This window comes from Bos mutus, chromosome 16, assembly GCF_027580195.1.
Source record: "Bos mutus isolate GX-2022 chromosome 16, NWIPB_WYAK_1.1, whole genome shotgun sequence".
NCBI classification, from domain to species: Eukaryota; Metazoa; Chordata; class Mammalia; order Artiodactyla; family Bovidae; genus Bos; species Bos mutus.
The window spans coordinates 2,188,424-2,214,456 of NC_091632.1; the positions used below are offsets into that span (position 1 = coordinate 2,188,424).

Consider the following 26,033-nt stretch of genomic DNA (forward strand, 5'->3'; position numbering starts at 1 on the left):
TTGGCGTGGGCCCCGGGTCTTCTAAGAGCATCCTGGAGGACAGTGAGTTACCAGGAAAGAGGGGTTTCCTGCAGTGACCTAGAGCAGACAGGCCCCAGGCGGTGCCGGGAGCAGAGATGGTATCATCTGAATGCTAGTTAGAGTTAATGAACGTCGTCACCCAGTCCAATACTCTCATGTTATGAACATGAAAACTGGGGTCCTGCAAGGGGAACCCCTGCCCATACTGCACAACAGCAAATTCCAGGCTTGAGAACAGAACCCAGGTTTGTGGTCTATATTACTGGCAGGCCTTGCTAGCCCCAAGGACCATCTGACCCAAAGGCCATAACTAGACGCCTCCACAGGAAGCAGGACCAGGCCAGACTCCTCCCTGGGCTCCCCAGGGGAATCCTGGAGGGACTAAAGTCCACAGCTCCCCAGACCGAACACTCCAGGCCAGCCACTGCAACTCCGGGCATAAAAAGAGGAATTCTTTGGAGGCTGTCACTGGATAAATCAATGTGATTGTGGGATATGTGTAGAAGTGTGTACCTGCCTCTCCAGACAGTGGGGGCCTCTCTGTCCCTAGCACATCAGTCCTGCAGGCTGCTGAGCAAGGCAGGAGGGTTAGTGACGCCCCTCCTGGTCAGGGTAATCCATACCCTGGTGGATCTGGGTCTGAGCCGAGAAGAAACCATGGAGGTGGGTGGGGTGACCCGAAGGAAGGAGGGAGGAGAGTCTTGGGGAAGAGTGGATTCAGAGGGCCAGTGCTGGGGTCAGGAGCAGGGCAAGTGGGGTTCACGACAGTGAGCTAGAAGGAAGTGAGGGTCAGGCCCCGTTCCCCGCTTCCCTGGAGGTGATTGTGGATTGGACCCCCTCGGGAGATAGGGACCGGGGATCAGCAGGCCCTCTGTCCATCCCGCTCCTCATTTCCATGGTGGCAGACACTTCCAGACAGAAGGCGGTGGGGACTTCTGGAGGGTAAGTATGGAAAAGGCAGCATCTAGCCATGGACTCACGGACCTCCCCACCGTTTCCGTCGCATCTGTGTACCCTGCAGCCGACATGTTAGAGGGGATAGGGCAGAACCACTGTTGTGGCAGAGTAGAAAAAACAGGGGAGAGAGCCAGTTATGGGCGCAGTGGCCCTCCCTCTGCAGGTAGTCACAGGATCAGAGTCTTTTCCTGAACTAGGCTAGGGCGTCTTCAGTCTGTGGGCAGTGTTTCCTGCGGGGCCCTGGCAAGAAACAAATGCCACTCAAGGGGGACTATTTCCAGTGTGAGGACAGGGTTAGAAAGGAAACAGCAAGGTTGGTAAGCCACCGGGAGGCCAGCCACAGTGGAGTGCCATCACGCCACTCGGCCTGGAGGGAGTGCTTGGCGTCCAGAGTGGGCTGAAGGCACAAACCAGCAGAGGGCAAGCAAGTCGGAGGGGACTCTGGCGTCGGGGAGGGGCAGCCCCACCTGCATAACCAGCTCTCTGTCCCGACACATTGCAGATCCCAGGGCTGCACCCACAGATGTTAAAATCCGAGTCCTGAACAGCACCGCCATCAGCCTTCAGTGGAACCGCGTCTACTCCGACACGGTCCAGGGCCAGCTCAGAGAATATCGAGTGAGGAAGCCAGCTGCAGCCCCCGTCTAACCACACAGCTCCCTAACAGGGCGAGGGGGTAGCAGACGCGGTACATGAGATGTTTGGAAGGGGTCCTTGGGATAGTTGTTGGATCCAGAGTTGGTTTAAGAAGATGATGTCTGAGAAATTCCCTGGTGGTCCAGTGGTTAGGACTCTACACTTTCGGCTCCTTGGCCTGGTTGGGAAACTAAGATCCTGCAAGCCATGCAGCACAGCCGAAACAAAAAACAGGATGTCTAGAGTGAGCTGTTCAAAATAGACTCAGAAAAAATACAGATACACCAGGTGTCTCCTGCACCAGGTGTGCTGAGAGTCTGCTCGGCAGGTGGGTGCTAGGTTTGCATTGGCCACACAGAACACATTATGCTTGCCCTCCATGTGTGAGGACACGTGTGTCTTCAGAGGCAGTGTTGAGGCACCGCTGAGCTACACCCCTCCCCTCTCCTACAGGCCCTTCTGGGCTGCTTGCCTCACCCATTCTGGTTTCATGAAGCCCCAACTAACCGGAAGAGCTACTACAAGGGTACAAACCCTTCCCTGTTGTCACAGCCAACTGCAGTTATTATGGCCCTTGACTTCCCCCAGCCGCCTCTTCTCTCCCTGATGTTTCTCTCTTCGAATGGGAAGGGAGAGATAACCCAGGGTACTCAAGGCTCTCCCTGATGAGCTGCTCTATTTACAACTCCTGGAGAGGCTGTGGCCCTGGGGTAACACGGGTTCTGCGCCTTAGAGGTCATCGGGGGTTGGCTGATGGACAATTGGTGGCACAGAGGGAGTCAGTCTCTTCTAGGGAAATGGATTTGGCAGACCGAGGAAGGAAAGTGAGCTGATATATATGCTTGAATGAGCTCTTCCCCAACTTGCACCTTTAACCTACTTGCCTGGAGAAGTTTTTGGCTAAAGCTCTCTTTGGGTCCCCTTCTTAAGTCTGGACTTCCTCCATACCTTGTCCTTGGAGGCCCCAGGTGATGCTGGTGTGACGGCCTGACCTGGGGCTTCCCGCCCACTGCTTATCACACCCCATGCCACAGCCTCTGACTGTGGCACTACCACCTTCCACAGGCTGTCCCATCCCACCCCAGCTCTTGCCATCCCACAGCCTGGTCTCTCATTGGCTTGGACATGTCACTATCCTAAGGGTTTTTAAATAGTATCAAAAGGAAGCTTTTGATTTTAAAGGACTAAATCAACCCTGTCTTGTATTCAGACTTCTGGGGGTAACCTGCTACTTTTCAGCTCCTGTCTGCTGCCAATCTAAACCATACTAAATCTAACTCAAGGTGATGTGGTCTTTGAGCACAGGAAAGAGCTCTCCATGCCTGGGCCCTTGGCTCGAATTTGTGCTTTTGGTACAGACTCCCTGAGCAACCTAATCCCTGCTTGGAAATAAGTCTCAAGATGGAGCATCTCGGCTGTTCGTTTGGCCAGCATGCCTGTTCCCCAGAGAGACAACACGGCTCAGAAAATGATCGAAAACAAAAACTCTATTTGGTTTGACATCGGTCCCCACACGCTAGTGGCTAATGATCGGGGACTGTCAGGTGCCTCCCCCAGCCCTCCGTGGGGCTGCTGAGGGCCTTTGCAATTCGGAGCCCGTGGCCAGGAAAGGGAAGACCAGTCACCACCAGCACCACCACTAACAACTAACCCTGCCCTGCACAGCCAAGCCCTCACCAGCCCGCCTCTGTCCTAAGGCCTACTACTGGAGGGAGAGCAGCTTGCTGAAGAACCTGTGGGTGTCTCAGAAGAGGCAGCAAGCTGGCTTCCCTGGCGACCGCCTGCGTGGTGTGGTGTCCCGCCTCTTCCCCTACAGTAACTACAAGCTGGAGATGGTTGTGGTCAATGGGCGAGGCGATGGGCCTCGCAGTGAAACCAAGGAGTTCACCACCCCGGAAGGAGGTAGGTCCGGCTGCTGCTCCCTGGGGAGGGCAGGACACGGGTGGCGTGGCCGAGTGGCCCCAAGCGCCTCCAGCACGCCTCTACCCGGATGACACAAGTTGACCTTTGCACAACCTTATGGAGGGATGACTGGCATGCTGATGGCACCCATGGAGCGCTGTCCCCGAGGCAGCTGCCCCGATGGGCGGTTCTATGTCAGAACAAGACTGTGAGGCGGTTGACGGAACTCTGGCAAGGCTGTGCACACGGACTCCCAAGGGCACTGCAGGAGCCGCCCACAGCATCTTGAGGGAGCCCAGGCACCTGGACTCCCAGGAAGCACCTGGACTCCCAGAAGGCACCTGGACTCCCAGGAGGCATCTGGACTCCCAGAAGGCACCTGGACTCCCAGGAGGCATCTGCTTGGTTCGCCAGCCTCAGCCCCAAGAACCTTCTCTCCTATCACCGCTGTGACCTAGAGGCTGTCCTTCAGGGGGCACCCCGGTCCTGGGAGCTGGACACCTGGGGAGGTCCCCGCGCGTCTCCTGTTCCTGCCAGGCCCCTCAGACCAGGCCCTCTTGTTTCTCCTTCCTTCTTAACTGTTATTTTCCCCCATTCTTCTGCCCCTCCTCCTTTTTCCTCTCCTGTTTCCTCTCCCTTGTTTCTTTATTCCTGTATCCCTTCCTCCTCGTCTGGTTTTCATCACCAGCCTCTCCCCATTGCTCCTGCTCCTGGCACCATCCACATGTTCCAACGTGGGTTTCTTTCTCCTCACCCCTGAACCTGGCATTCTCAGCCCAGAGGCCAGGGTTTGATACTTTGACCCTGTGGTGAGAATCCTTGTCTGAAGATTGAGAACCGTGGCTTCTGTTACCAAACAGAGGCTAAAATTGGTTTCCTACCTGAGGATGATTCTGCCCAACCTGGAGGCTTCTTTGCGGGATCAGAGTCTAATGTGTGCTGTATTCAGGGTAGTTTTTAAAGGAGAACTTGACTGACCCTTCCCCATGTAAACCAAGTCTGAGCTGTGCTTGTCCTAGATGTGGGGAGATGCCATCCCGGATGAGGCAGTGGGTGCCAGCCCCCTCATAGCCCTCCAGGTTCTGGCTTAGCAGAGACCCAGCACAGGGGTCGTCCAGAGGTCAATGCCTTCATACTTGTGCTTTGTTTCTTGTGTTTTCCTCATCCTGCCCGCCCCTTTCTCTCCCCCCATGTCCCCCGCTCTCTCCTCCTTCCCCAAGTACCCAGTGCCCCCAGGCGTTTCCGAGTCCGGCAGCCCAACCTGGAGACAATCAACCTGGAATGGGATCATCCAGAACACCCCAATGGGATCCTGATTGGATATACTCTCAAATACGTGGCCTGTACGTTCTGCCCTTCTTTCTCTTGGATAATCTGAGAATCATAAACCCCATTCTCACCACTTTTCCTAAGGAATTAAAGTAGAAAGCCTCTGGGTACACAGGGCATTGTGGAGGGATGCAAGGGGCAGGGAAAAAGCTTCCCATAGGGTTATGGGAGGCAAGTGAGACCCAATCCCTGCTCTCTTGTCACAGCTTCTCCTTCAAGGGGCTTCCAGTCAGCCGGTGAGGCATAGGGGACGTCTGGTCTGATGAGGGATTCAACCCCCAGGCTCAGGAATCTTAGAGTCTCTAACTCCTAAAGGTCTAGGACAGAACGTTTCTTACCTGACAGAGCTTCCATCCACTAGGCAGATAGTACATGCATAGGGATCCACGCGACACTGACCCTCGGGGCCACCTTAACAAGTTGCCATTTTTGGTAAAGCAGCTGTTTGTGGAGTTGCCATGGAATATTGAATATTCAGTATTGAATATTGGCTCACTCAGGAGCCTGGGTTGGGATGACCTCACCTAAAGAATTCAGCATCACCAGGCAGGGACAGGAGTGTTATTCATTTGAAAGACTTTCAAACGTCTTCTAAAGTAGGTGATGTTATGCCTTAATGTGAGGCTCAAAGGGCAGGCATTGTGCTATTAAGGATTTTAATAGCCAACTGTGTGCTTGAATGTGATTCTGAATCCATCTCTGGACCTGACCTTCCCCCTCTGAGGTATATAGTGAATAGGCCTTTTACAAAGGAGGCACTAACAATGAAAAGCTCTAGTGGTTTTGCCCTAGTTCTGTTGAAAGGAAAAAAGGAACTCAAGTTTTGTCCTTGTTGAGAAGGCTCGAGGATTAAAAGTTAAATCTTTCAGAATCAGCCACATAACCTTGTGTTGAGCTAGCAATAATGAGGTCAGTGGGAACGTGTTAACCCTGGTGCGTCATTGAAGAGCCAGAGAGGAGCTGTGGCCCAACACTCGGCCTTTGAAACGTCTCCCAGGCCGAGTCCTTAAGATCCTGAGCAGGTTTCATGGGTTCCCTTCCCAGCAGAGTCGAGAAGGCTTCCTCCTTCCAGCAGCAGTTTATATATAACGCGTCATGGTCAGCATTGCTAAAGCTCAATTCCACTTACCTGTCTCTCTCCAGTTAATGGAACCAAAGTAGGAAAGCAGATAGTGGAAAACTTCTCTCCCAATCAGACCAAGTTCACGGTGCAAAGAGCAGACCCCGTGTCGCGCTACCGCTTTTCCCTCAGTGCCAGGACGCAGGTGGGCTCAGGGGAAGCAGTCACGGAGGAGTCGCCAGCACCCCCGAATGAAGGTAGGTGCACTGCGGTGGCCGCGGGGCGGATGGTCCCGGGGAGTGCAGATGCCTAGAGAAACCCTGAGCTGGCCTCTGGCCTCCTGGGATAGCGGGGCCGCGGCCCGCAGGCCCCCAGAGGGAGAAGCCAGCCTGCGTGCTGACAGGTAGGTGCCGGCGATGGACCTGGAAGACACGTCTTCATACTGTCCCAGTCAGACCTGGATCCCCACGTGGCCTCGACTTGTTCAGCTGTTTAACTGTTGGGGATATACGGAAGAGAGTGTGAGTCCTGGCTGAGCTGAGGGGACGAGAGAGAAAGCACGTTGGAAGTAAGTGTGCTCACGGACTCCACAGAGCAGGAAGGTGTTTGCCAGATGAGGGAGGCAGCGCTGTGATGGAGGTGGCCCCTGGGGCTGCCCCTTCTCTGAGGGTGCCTGGCGCTGAGAGGAACGAAGACCAGGCGTGACGGACGCTGACTGCCGGCGTCCTGGGTCGAGCAGGAGGCAGACGTAGTAGCCCTCCTGGCGGCCTGAAGGGAGTGAGCTGTCAGGCTGAGGAGAAGACAGGGAGCTGGGAAACAGCCGTCGGCCCAGCCAGCTGCACAGAGAGCGCACTTGAGCTCCTCTCCTGGGCTCTGGCGTCTTCCCACCGCGAGCGCCCGGTCCGGAGCTGCACGTGCACGCGATGTCCACTAGAGGGCACCCGGCCCGGAGCTGCGCGCGCACGCGATGTCCACTAGAGGGCGCTCGGCGCCCCTGCTCGTGGCGTCCGGGAGCTCTCAGGTGGGAGAGGCTCTGGAAGCCCTGGCATCCATCCGCAGACCCCCTGTGAGAGAGGGTGGGGGCTCTGCCTCCCCAGAGGCACCGTGGGCTGTTCAACAGCCACTGCCCGAGGTGCCGGACAACTGTGCCAAAAACCAGGGATATAAAAACTAATGAGCTCCCCCAGTCTAGAAGGAGGGACGCCCACAAGAGGATCCAACTGTGATTCACCACAAGCAGTGGTGTGTTTGGGTGACGGAAGTGCCGTGGCTGGGCGGGGGATGGGGTTGAGTCCACAAGGGAAGGCTGCAAAGAAGGGGCCATGTGGTTAGGGACCTCTGACACCGACCACAGATTATCGCGTCCAGCACTCTCCCAAGAAGGCTGAGGTCTCCTGGCTTGGGGGGCCTCCTGGGCATCCCCACCCCCAGCCCAGGAGAGCAGTGGTACCTCCAGGCCTGCTGCCTCTGCTGCCTCCCCCCAGGCTCCCAGCTGAGCTCCACAAGCAGTCCCGCGTCCCTCCCCCGGCCCTGCTCCCCTGACCAGCAGGCCAGCACCGAAGCAGAGGGGCAAGGGGCCAGGCGGAAGCTGGGGAAGGCTGACGGTGCTGTGTGTCTGTGCCTGTAAACCCGGAGTGAGCCACACAACATGCCCCTCTCCCCCAGTCTCCCTTCCAGTTTCTTGGGTACTTGGACAGAGTATTAGGGCTGGGTGACTTTGGGTAAGTGGTTGATACATGCCTGTTACCAAAGGTCAGGCCAGGGATGGTGCACTTTCTTGACTACTTCACTCTACAAGGAGATACATAAAGAGAGCCTCTTCTCCCTCCCTTCTCCTGCCCCCACCAATACTGAACATCAGAGAAACAAGGCCCCACCGCCCAGCTCCAGTGACCGCTGCAGGGAAGGACCTCAGTGCCGGGGGCAAGAGAACAAAGAGGGATGCTCAGCCCCACTCAGCCAAGGACTTTGCAGCAGACTCAGGAGTTCCTTTTAGGCTCAGTCCGCAGCTGCGTTTCCTCTTTCATGCAGTCCAGTGGGCGGCAGGACACGGGACAGGGCCCCGTGCTCCCGTCCATCACAGGCCCCAGCTTTCCAGGCTGAGGCGGTGTGGGGAGGGCCACCAAACCCATTCTCCATCTCCCTTCACCCCAGCGTGGTTCAGCTACCCACTGCCTGCCCTTGGGGATAAAGGAGGCTTGCTTTTGCCTAGGGTTGGTGTCCTCCTATACTCTTCTGTCTTATGCCTTCAATTCCTGGCACCATCGAGGATCACCCAGCTCCTTCGTAAAGATCAGCCCCGCTAGAGAGGGACACATTCTTCAAAACAGACATGGGGACATGCATTCTAGGCAGACTGTTTCTGCTGCCACCTCCTAGATGTCCTCAAGTTGAGATAGAAGCAAAGATGTTAGAAGGGTCTCCAAGACTCAGGAAGGTTTTCTGTAGGAGCGTGGCAGACCCCCGTGGGGTTGAACACAATCCCTAAAGGCCAGGTGGTATCCACAGGGCTGTGGCCAGCACCCAGCCATGCCGTCTGGGTCACTTTGAGCCAGAACCGTCTCTCCTGTGATTGCTTGTCCTGTGGTCTCACCTGTGCTGTTTTCTCTTCCCTCTCGTTCTTTCCCCCTTTCCCTCTCTGGCTATCTTGGGTGCCGTGTTCTGAAGCCACGCCAACCGCAGGTACTGTACCAACTGCAGAGGTAATGGGCGTGGCATGGGGCAGCGCAGGTGGAGGCCAGCCTAGCGGGGCAGACCGAGGGAGAGGCCTGGGGTGAAAGCATGCTCTCAGCATGCACCCTTTCAGCGGGTAGGAAGCCAGACTCTGCAGGAGCCTGGAGGCGGGGGGAGGGGCAGGGCCAGAGGAGAGCCAGCGCCTTCCCCTCCCTTCACTAACGAAGGCGGCTGGCTTGGAAGGGAGCCCACTCAGAGGCTCCAGACCTGCTCGCTGGAGCTGCAGCTTTCTCTGGAGCTGAGTGGTTATCTCCTCTGAGCACCTGGTCCCTTGCCCAGCTTGCCATCTCAGAGCACCGCAGGCCCAGAGCCCTTGGGTGACCTGCTGTGCCTTGGGGGTGGGGGCAGCTGGCTCCTGTCTCCGGGTCAGGCTGCCACCCCCTGAAAAGGTGACCCGAGGGTGAGCGTGCCGTGCATGCTGGCCTTGCATGCTGCATGGGGCCGGGCACCAGCTCTGCCATCTCCCGTGGGTTCCACTCAGTGAGTCTGTGTCCTGGGATAGGCCAGGCGCCCCCAACCTGGAGTCTCAGAGGACGCCATGGGCTGAGAGTCCTGTCAGCCTGCAGAAACCCAGCTTCTCAGTCTTGGGTGTTAAGGACAGTGCCCACTCCCGGGGTCTGGGAGGCAGACACACTGTGAGGAGCTGGGCGGGCAGGTCCAGAGCAGGAGGTGACCTGCCCTCCAAGGGGCCCAAGCCCCCTCACGCTGTGGTCTGAGGAGCATCAGCAAGGCCGGCCCTCAAGCTGGAGCGGCTAGGCAGGGACCTGGGCTGCCGCCCCTGCCCTCCTTCGAGGCAGAGCAGAGGCCGTGAGGTGGGTGCACCGGGGCTGCCTCAGGCTGCAGGCAGCAGGGAGGCTAGAGGGCTGGCTTGCGTGGAGGACCCCACCTTCCCCCCTTGGTTCCCCTCCACGCTGACTCACAGCCCCCCTCGCTTTAGGTTGGTTCTGTTTCTGTTGCGTACCCTGCTTCCTCTGTTTGTGTTTGTCCCGTCAGCCAGACCGCTGGGTGGTGCGCAGTCATCGTGCTCCCCTCCCTTCCATCCTACTCTCAGATAACCCAGGCCAACAGCCAGTGCCTCCCCACCTCTGCTGGGATGGGAGGCAGAGCGGGTCCTGGGCCTGGAGACTGGGGGAAGGCCGTCCGTGCAGCCTAGGGGTGGCCCTGACTTCCTGATTTGAGTTTGCATGGGCGCCCCTGGGGCTGGCTCAGCAAGTGCCCAGGGTCCCGAAACCACTCAGTGGAGGTGGAAGGAGAGAGGCAGTGAGGGAGCCACGCAGATCACCTGGGAGCTCTCTGGTCAACAGCTCACAGTCCCCTCCCCATGCTGGCACCCGGGACCCGAGGCAGCTGGGCCTGGTGGCAGGGAGCTTGCTTTGCTTGGTGGGATCCACGCCGGGCTGTGATGCCCCTCTCGTGTGGCAGGTGTGAGAGGGATGCGTGTAGTTCCAAACCCCCACTTCCTCCTTCTCACCCTGGTGTGCAGAGGGAGCCGGGACCTCTGTCTGTCGGTCACGTGTTTCCTGGGCTCCGCTTCTGCAGGGCACAGGGCATTTCTTGGCAAATGAGCTGTGCCAGTAGCATCGGCTGTTCCCAGCCTTGAAGGCGCCAGGTGACGCCAGGCACCAGGGTCTCCATCGTTGGCGTGGTCTGGACCCCAGCCCGCTGTTCCCTTCTCTCTCTTTCTCGCCAGTTGTGGGTGTTTTCCCCCCAAACTGATGTGTTCCTCTCACCCAGGAAAGATGATCCCTTTCCTGTGCCCATGTCTGCAGTCTCTTAGGCTGCCCATCTGTTCTGGCCATCTGTATTTGGCCAAGGCAGTCTGTGCACCAGGTGGACACTTGGACCGAGCCATCCACTTTGGAATGTCTGGGAACTGCTGCCCTTGTGTTTGGCTCAACTCATATCTGCCAACGTTTGCTGGGCAGCTCCGTGGTGGGTTCTGGGTGACAAAAGATGAATAAGAGACATGTTGTCTCTTAATTTTCTTCATTTCTTGCATGGTGCCACCCAAAACTCTGGTGGAAAACCCTTGGCCTTGGCTGGGGCATCTTCCAGAGTATGTTAGATAACACACTGGGTTGAGTACTTCAGGGAGGGGTCCTGTGCCTCCAGGTCCACCTTGGCCCTCCATCACTCTCAGTTATCACCCTGGCCCTCCGTCACTCTCAGTTATCACCCTGGCCCTCCGTCATTCTCAGTCACCGCCCTGGCCCTCCATCACTTTCGGTCACCATCCTGGCCCTCCGTCGCTCTCGGCTATCACCCTGGCCCTCCACCGCTCTCGGTCACCGCCCTGGCCCTCTGTCGCTCTCGGTCACCGCCCTGGCCCTCCGCCGCTCTCGGCTATCGCCCTGGCCCTCCGCCGCTCTCGGTCACCGCCGTGGCCCTCCGCCGCTCTCGGTCACCGCCGTGGCCCTCCGCCGCTCTCGGTCACCGCCCAGGCCCTCCATCGTCCGTCGCTCTCGGTCACCGCCCTGGCCCTCCGCCACTCTCGGTCACCACCCTGGCCCTCCGCCGCTCTTGGTCACTGCCCTGGCCCTCCGCCGCTCTCAGTCACTGCCCTGGCCCTCCGTCACGCAGTTGCCAGCCTGGTGGTCTCTGCTGGGCAGTGACCGTATTAGTTCTGCTGTCGTTGGAGATGGCATCCCAGCCCAGCAATGTGTCTGTCCAGCCCGTGGACCACTCTGCCTATAAGCCCCACTTCTGGGCCTTATTTCCCTTTTATCTGCTACCCTAACCCCGCCCTGGGGATTGAAGGCATTTGAATCCCCTTAGACCTGAACACGGGACAGTTTCCCTGGAAAGCCTGCCCTTCCCTCCTGCCTGCACACGGCTCTGACAGCTCACTTCCTGACTTCCAGCCCTTCCCCCAGAACCTTGCCTTCTTGCCTCTACCCTCCCAGTCTCTCTGGTCCTGTCCATCCCTGGGACAATAGACACTGTTAGCAGTGGACCAGAGAGAGTGCCGATTCACCAGCTGTGACCGTGGCCAGCTAAAGCACCGCCGCTACTGCCCCTGCGGTGCTGGGCATCCTCTGGGAGGGCACCTGGGAGGCGATTCCTTTCCTCCCACTCCTCTTGGGCCCCTCTCGCTAACGCCTGATTATTGCTGCCAAGCTGAAGGAAAAGCATCTAGGCTCGGAGAACGCAATGGCACCCCACTCCAGTACTCTTGCCTGGGAAATCCCATGGATGGAGGAGCCTGGAAGGCTGCAGTCCATGGGGTCGCTAAGAGTCAGACACGACTGAGCGACTTCACTTTCACTTTTCACTTTCATGCATTGGAGAAGGAAATGGCGACCCACTCCAGTGTTCTTGCCTGGAGAATCCCAGGGACGGGGGAGCCTGGTGGGCTGCCGTCTATGGGGTAGCACAGAGTCGGACACGACTGAAGCCATTTAGCAGCAGCCATCATCAGAGAAAACCCTTGCTCCAGCCACACTGGGTGGAGGGACCGGAGAGGGAGGGGTTGAGACCGTGGCAGCATCTTCAATTCTCGTTCTTGTCTCTGCCCAGCGGAGCCCAGGAAGGACTTGTTCTGGCCCTCTCCACATCTCTGTTTCTAGGGCTGCTCGCTGCAGTGCCGGGGGGGACGCATGTGGGCCTCCAGTCGGCCCTGTGTCCGCGTGAGCATGTGTCCCTGCCCGTGGGAGGACCAGCGCCCACAGGAGAGTGTGTGTAGTCTCCCGGGGCTGGAATGCAGAACCACTGTGCACGTGGGGGGAAGCCCGCATCTCCGCACTCTACAGAGGCGGGTGACTTAGAAGCGAGTGTCAGTTTTTTGATGATGTCTTTTAAGTAGTCATAGCAAAGGTGAGCCTTCTGAAACTATTAGGAAACACACTATTGATAAGGAGCCAAATCAGAGTAGTTCTGTCCAGATGGACAAAATAGCTTCTCAAGGTTCCTTCCAGCAGCTCAGAACAGCAGGAAAAGCCCATGTGCATCCATGGCCATAGAGCTGCCAGTACCAGGCCTAGGAGGGAGCTCGCCTTTGCCCTGTGGATCTCAGACTCGTGTGTGTGTGTGTGTGTGTGTGTGTGCGCGTGTCTGTCTCTTTGCCTGTCTTGGTGAGTGGGATAGGACAATTCCCGCTGGCTGATATCTTGAAACACTAGGCTTGCATTCCAGGCCTGGGCCACTTGAAATGCATCCTTGAATACTGACTGTGAGAGGGAGAGTTTTTCCCACTACATGTTCCCCTCACGCCCACCTTCCTGATGTCCGTGTTGACTGGGGTTTGGAGAACGTAGCGCTGTCTGTCCTGACCTTGTCCAGGAATCTCTGGAATGCATGGGGCACGGTCAGTTGCCCACTGTGACCTCTGTGATCAGCACCCTCAGGCCCAATAACGCCTCTGATCTTATAAATAGGGAGGCAACTGGGATCCCAGGAACAGTTCCTCCTGTTCTATGGGGGACTTGTAACATGGAGGCCCACGGGAATGAAAAGGGCTTTTGTTGGTCAGGCTCTTGATGAGAAGGCTTAGCATCTCTTAATTCTTGAGAGAAGCTTTCTGGCAGTTTTCTCTCTCGTTTCTTTCTTGCTCCGGCCCTCTTCTAGGGAGTATGGATAGTATTTTCCTGAACTTCTGGAGATTTGAGATAAGATAGGATATCTTTCTTCCTTGGAAGTTAGAGTTACCTACTTGTGTCTTAAGGGCTTCCCTGATAGCTTAGTTAAGTAAAGAATCCATCTGCAATGCAGGAGACCCTTGTTTGATTCCTGGGTCAAGAAGATCTGCTGGAGAAGGGATAGGCTACCCACTCTAGTATTTTTAGGCTTCCCTGGTGGCTCAGTCAGTAAAGAATCTGCCTGCAATGCGGGAGACCTGGGTTCGATCCCTGGATTGGTAAGATCCCCTGGAGAAGGGAACAGCTACCCACTCCAGTATTCTGGCCTGGAGAATTCCATATACAGAGGAGCCTGGCAGACTACAGTCCATGGGGTCACAAAGAGTCAGACACAGCTGAGTGACTTTCTGCCCTGTTGGCAGAAAGTAGGCTGGTCAGATCACAGGAGATAGAAGATAAGGAGCGGTATCCCTGGCTCTCTTGATTTCCCATCATTCTTCTCAGCATTAGCAGTACTGGAACTAAAGAGTAATAGGCCAGCCCTTTGTTAGCATCCACGGCTCTTCTGTAGAAAGAAAGAGGGTCTATGGACACATTGTCACGATAGACTTAACCCACTACGGCTCACCCCTGTCAAAAGGTAGCTTTGAATGGGAGATGAGAAAGTAAGAGTTACGGCAGATGTGAAGCCCTCTGAAGATTTATACGAAAAAGCAGGCCGCCTGTGCCTCACTCATATCTTGGGATTTCTGCATTTCCTGTGGACTGGGGAGGCGGGGCCCAGGACCCAAATGTCCTAGAGAGAAAGGCAGTTACTACAAGTTAGGGTGGTGGTTGTTGTTTAGTCGCTAAGTTATGTCCAACTCTTTGTGACCCCCTGGACTGCAGCCCGCCAGGCTTCCCTGTCCTTCACTATCTCCCTGAGTTTGCTCAAACTCATGTCCATTGAGTCAGTGCTGCCATTCAACCATCTTATCCTCTGTCGCCCCCAGGATGGATTGGGGTAATTGCAGGAAGGACCATCCCTGGGCAGAGAAGACGGGAAGAGAGGCAGGAAATGAATATGAGCTGAGAGCCTGGGGAAGGGGTGACAGTGGAGGCAGAAAAGAGGAAGCACGGGACAAGGCTTGCCCGCAGAGTGGGGATGCTTCTCTCTCTGTCGATGGGTTTGGGTGGTATTAGAACTCAGGCAGGCGGGAGGAAGTGTCGTTTTGGAGTGAACGGTTGGGAATGGCAGGCTTCCTGGTGCCCCTGCAGATGGGGCCCTGCCAGCTGCCCATCTCAAGGCCCAGGCCCCAGGCCTGGACCCAAGTGATGCTGCTTGGCCTCTGCTGGGTGGCGCTTGGCCTGGGACTCCATGTCATCCCTGGGGTCTGAGCGACTCAGTACATGTGTCATCTTCATCACTGCCCTTGGCTGGGTGCATGCTGGGAGCTTTGAGCCACATAGGCCGTGAGAAGAGAATGAAACACTCAGGCTTCATTCTCTTCCCTTCCCGCGGCCCTGTACCTGCCTGACCCATCTGTCCTGCTTGGGGAGCCTTCCGGTCACTCAGCTCCATCAGGCCCATGGGCTGCCTGCCTTGCACGCGGGGCCGTGCGTCCAGCCTTGGGACAGCCAGACCGACCAGACGCGGCTATTTTACATTTCCCCTTAGCGCCTCCCACGTCGCCCCCGACCACGGTGGGCGCGCCTGGCACGGTGAGCAGTACCGATGCCACTGCCACCGCCGCCGCCACCGAAGCCACAACAGTCCCCACCGTCCCACCTGTCGCACCTACCACCACCGCCACCACCGAAGCCACAGCCACTACAGCCTCCACCGCCACCACCACCACCACGGAGAGTCCCGCCACCACCTCCAGGACTGAGATCCAAGAATCCGGTACTGCCCATCGTCCATGCCCCTGCCCCTCCATGCGCAGGCCTCCCCAGACAGGAGGGGGGAGACTGGATTCTCAGGCTGGTGGCCTCGAGGCACAGAGCACCCTGCCCCAACTCTTTGGGGGGTCTCCACCACTCAGACCCCGTGTCCTAAGCTCAGATCCTTGTTTTTTAACAGGGCTACAACCACACAGGCAGGCACTCCAGGGCCCACACGGTAGGGCCGCCTCCAGCTACATACTGAGGGATCGGCTGAGGGCTGAGCACTGCAGAGGGGGCGAGGAGGGAAGGAGAGGGGCTGGACGTTGGCCAGCTGGCCTACGAAGGCCTCCTGTCCTTGCCGTGTTGCCCTAGCCTTGCAGCAGAGCCTGGGGAGTGGGGAGTAGCCGGCCAAGCCAGGCGGCTCTCTTCTCAGAACCCCGCGCCTCCCTTGAGCCTCTCCTGGAAAAGCAGGTTTATAGGCTTTTTTTATAAGGTCAGAGCTTCCAGGAAATGGTACTGCCGAGGAGTCCTGAAATGCTGGCAAGTGCTCTGTTGCTCTCCCCCCTTGTATTCCCCACACCCCTGGATATACACACGGAGGGAAAACCACAGGCTTTCTAGAGGCCCCTGGGAAGGATCGATCCCAGGGCTGGCCTGCTGAGCCCAGACAATGTGGTGTTCCTGCATCAGGTAGCCAGGCCGGGAAGCTCTGTACTTGCAGCCTGTGGAGACCCCTCGGGGACCCAGCAGTGCTTCTGAGAACTGACATCAAACACTCCTATTACCGTGGAGGGGAGGGCCTCCAGCTTGTGGAGCCCAGAGACCACCTGTCAAGCCAGCATGATGTGGTGGCAGGGCTGCTGGCAGGAAGCTCCCAGAACGCTCCTCCAGCAGCTGCAGGGCCATAGGCCCCTCTCTCTCCTGGGCACGTCCCTCCAGCTGCCAGGGCTGCACTCACCCCACCCGTGTTCTCTCAGCACCCAACTGAGAATGGAGGCTTAATGCACGTGTGAGTCTTTTCTTTAATCCAGTTACATGGAGTTGTGTGAGCCGTAAGTGAGACACGCAATGTGTAGCTGACATGATGCTCCTCAGACCTTGAAAACTGATTTGGCTTAAAGCTGCAGTATCAACAATGTAACAGCCTGCTCTGCAGGAAAAAGTTGGCTAAGGAGAAACCTGCTAGGCTGTCAGAAGCTGCCGCTGGCAGTTTGGTGATGGGTGTTCTTTGGGGCCACAGGAGGCTTCAGGTGGGCCTCTGGGTCCCACGTGGATGCTCCAAATTCACAGAAGAGATGTGCCGAGAATGAAGACAGGGAGTGGGTCTTGCTCCTGGAAGGGTTGGCCCTGCTGCCACAGAGGACGAGCCCGTGGGCGTGCACGCAGAGTTGTAGCTACACCCGAGATGCCGCAGGGGCTGGGCTGCCCTCCGAGCTCGTCCTTACGGGGCCCTCTTGACATCCCTGCTCCCTGCACGCAGCACAGCGGCTCTGCTGCCCAGGGTTTCCAAAAGGAATGTACATCTTTATCATGTCTTACAACTGAGGACAGGATTGTTCCTAAGTTTACTTTTTTTTTCAGGGTGAAATGTGACTTTGTCCTTAAGTTCTCCTTTTTTGATCTCAAGGGATACCCCTTAAGTCTCACATCTCAGGAGTCGACAGAACAATCCCTGCTTCCCTTCAATTCTTTTTGTTTTTATAGTCATTGATAGCTTTCCTTATTGCTGCCTCTCTCTGAGCTTTTCATCTCTTTAATGATCATCATCTTGGTATTTCTAGGTGGCAGAGCCTTCCTCCACCTCCCAGTAAAAATCATTTGGTTTCCCATTGCTTGACCTTATCTAATAGTGCCCCCATTTCCATTACCTTTAAGACAGTCAGCCTTGGGCCAGGGTTGTATTGGTGGTCAAACTGTTTAAACCCAAATCCTTGGGCTTATTTCCAGGGCCCAGAGCTGAGGAGGGAAAATGTCAAGTCCCCAAACCATAACCAATCACAATTCACTCCCACTAGAAAGAGCCATGAGCTTCTAAGGAGCTGGGATTCGGGCTGACTTAAAGCAGCCGATACAGTGGAAACCGTTGACAGATGAGTAAAGAAGCCTGCCTTCTGCCCTGCCCGCGGAGAAGGCCTGGCGCCATCAATGGAATCTCTTTCTTGCTCCTCACCTAAAACGAATCCCATTCACCTGGGACCACCGGCAGCTGACGAGGCTGGAGTAGAAAAGGCGCTTCTTTGGAGTGCAGACCAGGAGATCGTTAATCACTTCCCGAGCCCTGCAGACTCAGTCACGTGTCAGATAGATAATGAACACATGCATCACCAATGTACTCTATTCATTTACTTTTGACAAGTGAGTTGGTGACAGTGCCCCCTTGCATGCTAATAAAATATACAGGAGCCACACTGGTAAAGTCTTTGAAATACAAGGCTTCATGCTAGTACTCCACTATTAAATCTTTGCTGAGAAATGGGATACAGAGACTAGACTGCTGGGATGTTGAAAAATGATTACGTTTGAAGATTACTGCCACTCTCCTGTCCACAGGCTATGGTTTCAGATTTGTGTGATGGCTTTAATAAAGTAGCTCCCAGCTCATAGGAACTAGATAATTAATGTCTTCTGTGTTGCATGGAGATCAAAGATACTGTGCTAAGAAGGCAACAGAACAGGATTCTTCCGGTATCTGGACCTCTGAATGTTGGGTGTCAAGAAGGAGTTATCTTCTATGGTCCCATGAAAGGGAGAGGAAGGATTCGTACTGTCTCTTCTTAGAGCTCTGGGGTTTCAGGCCCAAGTCCCGTTAGATGGTCTGAGGCCATTTTTCACAGAGTTCAGCGTCTTGGTGACCAAGAATGACCCCAAGGGCTCCGTGTAAGTTGCCACTCTCCGTCTCCAGTTTCAGGAGCGCAATAAGGTTTTCATTTGGTCTTGCCCTTTATGCAGATCTCATCATGACTCTCGACTGGCTTTTCAAGATGCCTTTTTCCTTTCTGTAGAATGTCTGTAGCTGATGGGAAAGAGGCACATCTCCCCCACAACCCCCACCCTGTCTGCATCCTAGCTAACAGGGCTTTTCACTGCACCGTTGAAATCTGTGACAAGGGACCTAAAAAGGGAAGGAACCCTGGTTAGGGCCTCCGGTGGCCTGGCCCACACCACTCTCTCATTCGCACCCCCGCCTATGTGGACACATGGTTTCCAGCTCTGCCTCATACACAGGGCCCCTGACTGTACTGCTCATGCCTGGATGGCGACCTCTGGCCTGGCCGCCAAGGCTGCAGCTTGGAGCTCCGTCAGGCCCTGTGTGCGGCCCTTTCCTACTTACCCTGTCCCGGCTGCCCATGTGTGCCTGTCTGTCTGTCTGTCTCCGGTGCCTCCTCCCTCCTCACCACTAACTCCTGTTCTAACCCCCGCCAGCCCCCGACGAGCAGTCCATCTGGAACGTCACTGTGCTCCCCAACAGTAAATGGGCCAACATCAGCTGGAAGCACAATTTCGGGCCCGGAACTGACTTTGTGGTTGAGTACACCGACAGTAAGCATTGCTGTGTGGGTGCGGCAGCAGTCGCCGTGGGTAGCGCAGATGCCCTTAAAGAGGCCCCGAGCACTCCCCCGGGCCTGGGGAGGCCTTTCAGCTGCTCCACTGTGGCTTCGTGAAGTCGATAACGTGCTCAGGCAGCAGGGGTGGGCAGAGCAAACTCAAGGTGAAGGAAGGGGTTTCTGCACCTTCAGTGGTGGTCTGGGGGTGCCTTGCTCGGCAGCGGGGGGGTGGCCTGGCTGAGGGCCCTTTGTCCATTTCCTGCCCAGGACAAGGGTTTTGACGGCACCCCAGTGAGCTCGCTCTCGCTGCTGTGTGGATTCCTTCACTTAGGATCCATACTCTTAGTGTCTCCCCTGGACAGGTGGACCCCCAACTGTACTTTGCTCACAGAGGGACGCCAGCTGCCCACAGGTCAGAGACACCGTCCAGGGTCACACGTCTCAGCTTGAGCTGAGCTGGTCCTCCTTTACTGGATATTTGTGAGACTGGAGTGGGGTCCGGGTAGCTGGGGGAAGGCCCCCTTCCGGAGGGCTCAGACCCACCGTGCTGGCCTGTTAGACTTGTGCTGGAAGGGCACCCAAAGCTCTGAGAGAGAAGAAAACCAACTCTCGGTTCTCTGCGGTTGGAGAACCCAGAACTGCTAGTTTGTCGTACTTTTTCAGTGCTTCCCGTGACCAGCATTCACCCCGCCCCCAGACACCCAGGCTGTCGCTTCTCCCGCAGCGCAAGCTCACGCGGTGAGAAATGAGAGGGCAAGCCGGGAGTGTGGCCCGAGGAGCAGAGGCCCGGCTTCCCTCCGCCACCCTGCGGGGTGCTGAGTTATCCTCTCCAGGGCAGCAGAGCGCTGGCTGACACCCTGAGAGCCTAAGGAAGCGGGTCCTAGTGTGCTCAGCGCCTCAGCCTGTGGTGAGCACAGAGAGCCTCACGAGGGGCAGCGTCTTGCGGGACGGCCTGGCCCCCGCCGCCCCCACCGTGCCTCCACCTTTAACAGGCACCCAGGCGTCTAAGCTTTGCCTCTCCAGCTCCCTGTGCCCAGCCTTAGGCTGACTGAGGTTTCTGTTCCCCAGGCAATCATACGAAAAAAACTGTCCCTGTTAAGGCCCAGGCCCAGCCCGTACAGCTGACAGACCTCTATCCCGGGATGACATACACGTTGCGCGTTTATTCCCGGGACCACGAGGGCATCAGCAGTGCCGTCATCACCTTTATGACCAGTGCAGGTGAGAGGGGTCTGGCCTGGCCGTCCCCGGCAAGCATGGGCATGTCGTGCTCATCCTCAGCTTCCCGCTTGTCTCTCCTCCCGGGAAGAAAGACTCGCCCTCCTGTTCCTCACCTTGCATGGCGCGGCGCGGCTCTTCTTACGTGTCAGGCTGCAGCTACCGGAAAGACAGAATGAGCCAAAAGTGCATGCCACCAGAGAGGAAAGTGCGCGTCTGACCCTGTGGGGATGAGGGGGCATCAGACGGAAGCCAGGCCACGCAGCCTGAGGTCAGTGGGGGCCCCCTGGCCTCCACTGTGCTGGAACCATGAGGGCTCGGTGTGAGCATAAACATGGTCTTTGTGTGGGGGTCTCGGGGCAATGCGACCTGGCCTCACACGGGCTCGCTTCCTGCATGTGGGGTTAGGGGATAGGACCAGGTCTTGACCCCAGAATCTTCCCAGGAACCAAACCAAGGATCAGCATGTATGGCATTGCCTTGCCACTGCCAACCGTTGTTTAAAAACTCCAAAGTGTGTTACCCGAATTGTTTGGAGCTTTGTTTTAGTTTAACTTTGCCCCAGGTTTGTCATGGCTTAAAAGTAGTTGACCTTTTGTTGCACTGAGGAGGAGAAACTTTCCAGTCCTAGAAGACCTCTGGATCTTTCAGGGCTTCAGCTGTGGATGGAGAAGCTTCTTCATTTGTACCAAACCAACAGGGAAACGGGGGGTCAGTTAACAAGGTTCAGAAATCTCTCTGTTGGTCAGGGTGGCTGGCAGTCTGGAGGGCATTGCTTGCCTGTTTGTGTCTCTCTTTAAAGTCAGCTGGGCAGGCTGGCCAAGGGGCCATTTTGCTAAGCCCTGGGGAAAGGATGAGTTTGGGGAAAGAGACAAAAACGAAAGGACCAGTCCCTGCCCTCAGGCACGTCCTGCTCAGGGGCAGGTTACTAGACACAAGGCTAAAGGAAAGAACGCAGCATGGTTTCTGTGAAGTTCTAAATGTGGACTTATGTGTCCTCCTGCGCCTGGCTTGAGGAGGCTGATCCTGGTGGCTTGCGTCTCGAGAGTCTCAGCCCGTGTGTGTAATGCCTCCCCCACCCCTTCCAGCCTGGTCCCTCCCGGACTGGGTGTCCCGGCCTCCTCCCTGTGTCTCTGCCTGTTCTGCGCATGTGCATGTCCATGCCTGTCCATGCCATCCAGACTCGGGGAGTCTGAGTCCTGCTGCCTGCTTGAGGCTAACCAGGCCGGCTCAGGCAGGAAGTCTGCAAGGAGCCAGGTCATCCCGGGAGCCAGGCCCGGACGCTGGGCAGTGGACCGACTGAAGCAGGGGGCTGGACTCCGACCCAGTCAGGGTGCCAAGCTGGTGCTCCCCGATGCATGCGTTCGCTTTTGCTTTGTTACAAACTTGAGTCGAGCCCAGAGGCAGAAAGCAAGGATGAGATCTGATGATCAAGTTCCATCCCAGGGAATGCAGCAAAAGCCAGCTCAGCCTGCTTGCAGAGCTTAACTTCGCCCAGTGCTGAGCCCAGGGGCTGTGGGTGTGGGTTGGGGAGGAAGAGCCAGGGGGGAAAGGGCCAGTCCCTGCCCTCAGGGACGTCCCAGTCTGCTCTGATGTCCCAGCATTCCATGCAAAGAAAAACAATGGTAGTGATTGAGATGCACTTCTGAACACTGACTCAGATGTTCATTTTTCCTTTCCTGTGGTTGCTATGGAGAGGCTGACCCCATAGCTTGCTTTCAGGGTGAGTGAGGCCTGCAGCGCTCGCATGTGTCCCCACCTCCTCCCCATGCAAGCTGGAGAGGGCAGGCTCATGACCCTTGCTCTGGGCACTTACTGCTCCCTTTCCTCACGGGCTGGCTAGAAATGACTATGTGCAAATCACATAGAGAAGAAAAATATTTTTACTTTCTAAACTTTGTGTATGCCTGTGAGCGTGTGTCCAGATCCTCTGAAAATACACAAAGGAGTGGGTGGACTCCAGAGCCAAGTTCACACAATCATCTCCCAGGTCCCTGTGTCTCATCAAGTTTATGACCATCTTGGGGCCCAACCACTGGTCTTTAGACAACCACAGGCTATCACTTCCGTCCATAGACTCAAACATGTTACAATGGTTCATGCAGGAAATGGAAAAAAAAAAAAAACACAAGGAATGCTCACAGGCTCCTTGACTCTCACCAGAAAGATCCCATGTGAGAAGTTAATCACTTTCTTGAAGCTTTTGAAGCCAAAGAGGCCTGAGGGGCCCCAGCACATAACTCTGGATTCCAAGAGACCTGTCAGCTCTCACATCCTGGAGCAGGCTGGATGGGGTGCTGACAGGGGCCCAGCGAGACAGACAGCAAGCTGCCTTAGGCTTCAGGGACATGGGAGGAGGGACATTAGGGGACCTACCTGTGGTCAGCCTCTTTTTGCTGTGCTGGGAGAAACCCAGGATGGAGTGAGATAAAGATGGAAAGGTGTAAAATGACGCATTAAGTGAGAGCAGCCATGCCAAACTGCATTTGAAGAAAGCCCATCCCTGTCATATTTGTTCTTCCCCCTATTTCTGAAATACAATTTTTCTGCCCGCTTTGAGTGACTGGTCTCTCTCCAATGATCAAACGGATTTCCTCTTGATTAGAGTGAAGAGTTAAGGGAACTGTGCTTTTCAAGTGAGCTACACATTTCCGAGCGGGGTTGTAGAGTATGGTTGTGGAAGGCACACAAAATATGACCTCTAGGCCAGAGTAGGAGATATTAGAACTGTGTGTTCCCAGTGAACAGGTGCTGTCCTGGGTTCCGTTAGCTCCAGCAAAGGTCGTAAATGTAGATATTCACTGATCTTGGGATGTTGCTATTACTGTGACCATTAGGGATCTGGAAACATGTTGAATGGATCAATTAAGAATGGTCTTGGCAGACAAATGTAATTGCCCTGAAACCCTGCAAAAATGCCTCCTCCTTTCAGAGTCTTTGGAGTCATGTAAGTGAGATTATGTCCTAAATTTCTTTTGGTTCTTGAGAAACTAAATCATTTTGGCAGAGTCTGATTGAGCCCACCTTACCCCAGATCCCACTGGGTTTTTTGTTTCTTTGTTATTGTGTATCATTGACATTGATTAATTTTAGGCATACAACATAATCATTTGATCTACGCAAAATAATTATCACAAGTTTAGTTAACATCTATCACCAAACATAGTTACAAAATCTGCTTGGTTTTGAAGAGCCTTGTATGTCTGAACTTCACAGAAAATTCTTTGGTCTTTTCAGTAAGGACTGAAAGTAACATTTGAACTTTGCATGGTGATGTCAGGGATGGAAAGCTATATTTAATTGGTAAATTTCTCATATGGCCACCTTCCCTGGAATTGCGCCTTTCTTTCCCAAGAGAAAGGGGTCTCATGGGAGACAGCTGTCAGCAAGATAGTGGAGCAAACAGGTCACTGCAGATATTCAGACCAACTTCTTTGCAAAAGGTGGGGACCACCGTTCAAACATAAGTTGAAATGACTTCGTCATCCCAGTGCCCAGGTGGCAGTGGTGAAGCCAATATCCTTGTGACCCTTCGGCTGGTATCAAGAAAAAATGAAAGAGGTAGCCCATGTTAACGTTGGTGGTGGTGGTGGTTTATTTGCTAAGTCATGTCCAACTCTTGCAACCCCATGGACTGTAGCCTGTCGGGCTCCTCTGTCTATGGGATTTCCCAGGCAAGGATGCTGGAGTGGGTTGCCATTTCCTTCTCCATAGTTATATTAGGATTAAATTGGCCATTAGTCAGTAAGTAGTCGGTGACGACTTGTTAGGTGACCAGCATCATGCTAAGGACAAGGGGGCTCAAAGGATCCCCAGGTCTCCAGCCTTTGTAATATCATTGGACATCAGAACCCAGGAAACAGAGCAATTAAATGTTGCATCATGCAGAGTAAATGGGGTTGAAATCGGACCTAAGAGACTGGTGTGAGCTGGAGGAATCAGAGATTTAGGAAGGAGGGGTTGAACATGCAAAGGGGAAGGACAGGAAGGGTGGCCATCCAGGCTCTCTGGGGCAGGGTGGGGAGGGTGTGGAAGGGGACGACCAGGGCACCTGATTTGATTGAAGTGTTCTAGAAATGTAACAGCATGATGTATTGTCATATCCTTGGAGTCTGACGAACACAGACTGAGCGGAACCCTTTAGAACTGGGTAGTGACTTGACTACGGGAGACATTTTGGAAGGAGTAAACGATAGCCCTTAGAGGTGAGTTGTGAAGGCACTGGCAGAAGCAGGGGCAGATGGGTGATCCAGGGAGATGTCAGGAGCAAGCCCTGGCCTTGCAGTGTGGAACCAGCTCGAAGAACAAGGAGAGATGAAAGGAGTTTGGAAAGGCGTGGCCAGAGGACAGGCGAGAGTGAGAGTCTAGGGCGCCGCGGTGAGTCTGAGAAAGGCGCTCTTGGTGGTGGTGGGTGAGCACGGACTACAGCGGGCTTGGAGGCCAGCATGTGGGGCACGGAAAGGAGCTGGCAGGGATTGGCGATGATGGCGGAAGGTTGGAGCACTTACCTGTAAGAGGACAGTGTGCGCACGAGAGCCAAAAAGCCTGGCAGGTTCCTCAGCAATGCCTGAAAACAGGGAGCTTCGGCACGTTTAACAGAGAAAGGGAAGAGACAGCACTGGGGAAGAACTGGGAAATGCTAGAGTTTTCAGAGATCCTCACAGGACTGAGCCACCAAGGAAGTGAGGCGTTGGGTCCCTGCAGAGGGGAGAGAGGAGAGCCCCGTCAGGTATGGAAGGAGACGGTTGTAGAGCCTGTGAAGCTCCAGTGGCCTCCAGTGTGGGGCAGGTGAGTGCAACAACGAGACACAGACTGGGCGGGAGAGGGGGAGCAGGGAGGAGTGGAAGGAGGGCCAGGCTGCCGTGGAGGGCCCGTTGAAGTATGACTCGGCGAGTCCGTGACGGGCCTGGTTTGCATCTTCCGCCAGCAACGCTCACTGTAGAGCAGAAGAATGCAGTAACTGCCGAGGGGACCCACAGCGGGCGATTGAGTCAAGTGCTGGCACAGGTGCAGAAGGGAGGGCAGCATGGAGTCTGAGGGAGGCAGAGCCCTGAGAGGGTGAGAGGGTGGGCCACGGGGCGGAGGCCAAGGAGCAGACGAGAACTGAGGGCCCTGTGTTCCGGGCTGTGGCCCAGCCCTGGGCACGACACTCCCTCCAGTCCCTGACAGTCCCTCCTTCAGGGAGCTTACCTTCTGAGTGGAGTGGTAAAGAGCACAGACTCAAACCAGACAGCCTGGGGTCACACCTCAGCTCCACCACTTACCAGTTCCAGGGCCCTGAGCCGATCACTGACCTCAGCACCTCGGTTGCCTCACCTATGAAACAGGGTAATAGTACAAATCCACCTTTTTGCCTTTTCCTACTGTTCATGGGGTTCTCAAGGCAAGAATGCTGAAGAGGTTTGCCATTCGCTTCTCCAGTGGACCACATCCTGTCAGAACTCTCCACCATGAAACATCTGTCTCGGGTGGCTCTGCACAGCATGGCTCATGGCTTCATTGAGTTACACAAGGCTATGATCCTTGTGATCATTTTGGTTAGTTTTCTGTGATTGTACTTTTCATTCTGGAGGCCATCGGATCGCAGTTCTTGCTTCTTCTTGAGAAAGGATGACAGGACAAGATGGTTGGAGAGCATCATCGACTCAATGGATATGAATTTGAGCAAGCTCTGGGAGATAGTGAAGGGCAGGGAAGCCTGGCATGCTGCAGTCCATGGGGTCGCAAAGAGTCAGACACGACCTAGTGACTGAACAACAAATCCACCCTATGGGAATGTTGTGAGGGTTAAACTAGATAATTGTGGGAAAGTGCTTTGAGCTGTGTCAGCCCATAGGAAGTGCTTACAAGTGTAAGCTGTTAGCAGTAGTAGTATAGCCAGTTGTTATAAGTGCTATGAAAAGGGCACAATCAGTCCTGCAGATAGAGTGGCAGGGTGGGAAAGAGAGTTTTGTCTTAGCTGGGAAGGTCCAGGAAGGCCTCTCTGAAGAGATGACATTTGATGAGGCCGCTGTCTGAAGACAGAGCAGCAGATGCAGAGGACCCCGAGGCAGGCATGGGAGCGGCCAGGGTGGTGGGAGACGCGACTGATGGAGCCCCGCGGGTCAGGATAAGCAATAGAGGAGTTTTTCCTAGTGGTAACGAGAAACGCTGGAGGTTGAAGGAAGGAGGTAATCTGATCCTTTGTGGGGC

General features: G+C 55.5%; 1 protein-coding gene across 2 annotated transcripts in view; it reads left to right on the plus strand.

Moving 5' to 3' along the window:
• Positions 1-26,033, plus strand: part of NFASC (neurofascin) — a 201,632-nt gene that overhangs the window by 162,230 nt on the left and 13,369 nt on the right. Inside the window, exons 22-29 of one of the 2 annotated variants that reach the window (XM_070384556.1) lie at positions 1,481-1,596; positions 3,312-3,516; positions 4,737-4,859; positions 5,989-6,162; positions 8,573-8,587; positions 14,870-15,097; positions 18,502-18,618; positions 19,692-19,844. In XM_070384556.1, the coding sequence (XP_070240657.1) occupies positions 1,481-1,596; positions 3,312-3,516; positions 4,737-4,859; positions 5,989-6,162; positions 8,573-8,587; positions 14,870-15,097; positions 18,502-18,618; positions 19,692-19,844 (1,131 nt within the window). The remainder of the gene's footprint in view (positions 1-1,480; positions 1,597-3,311; positions 3,517-4,736; positions 4,860-5,988; positions 6,163-8,572; positions 8,588-14,869; positions 15,098-18,501; positions 18,619-19,691; positions 19,845-26,033) is intronic. The other variant, XM_070384557.1, reaches the window with a different exon arrangement.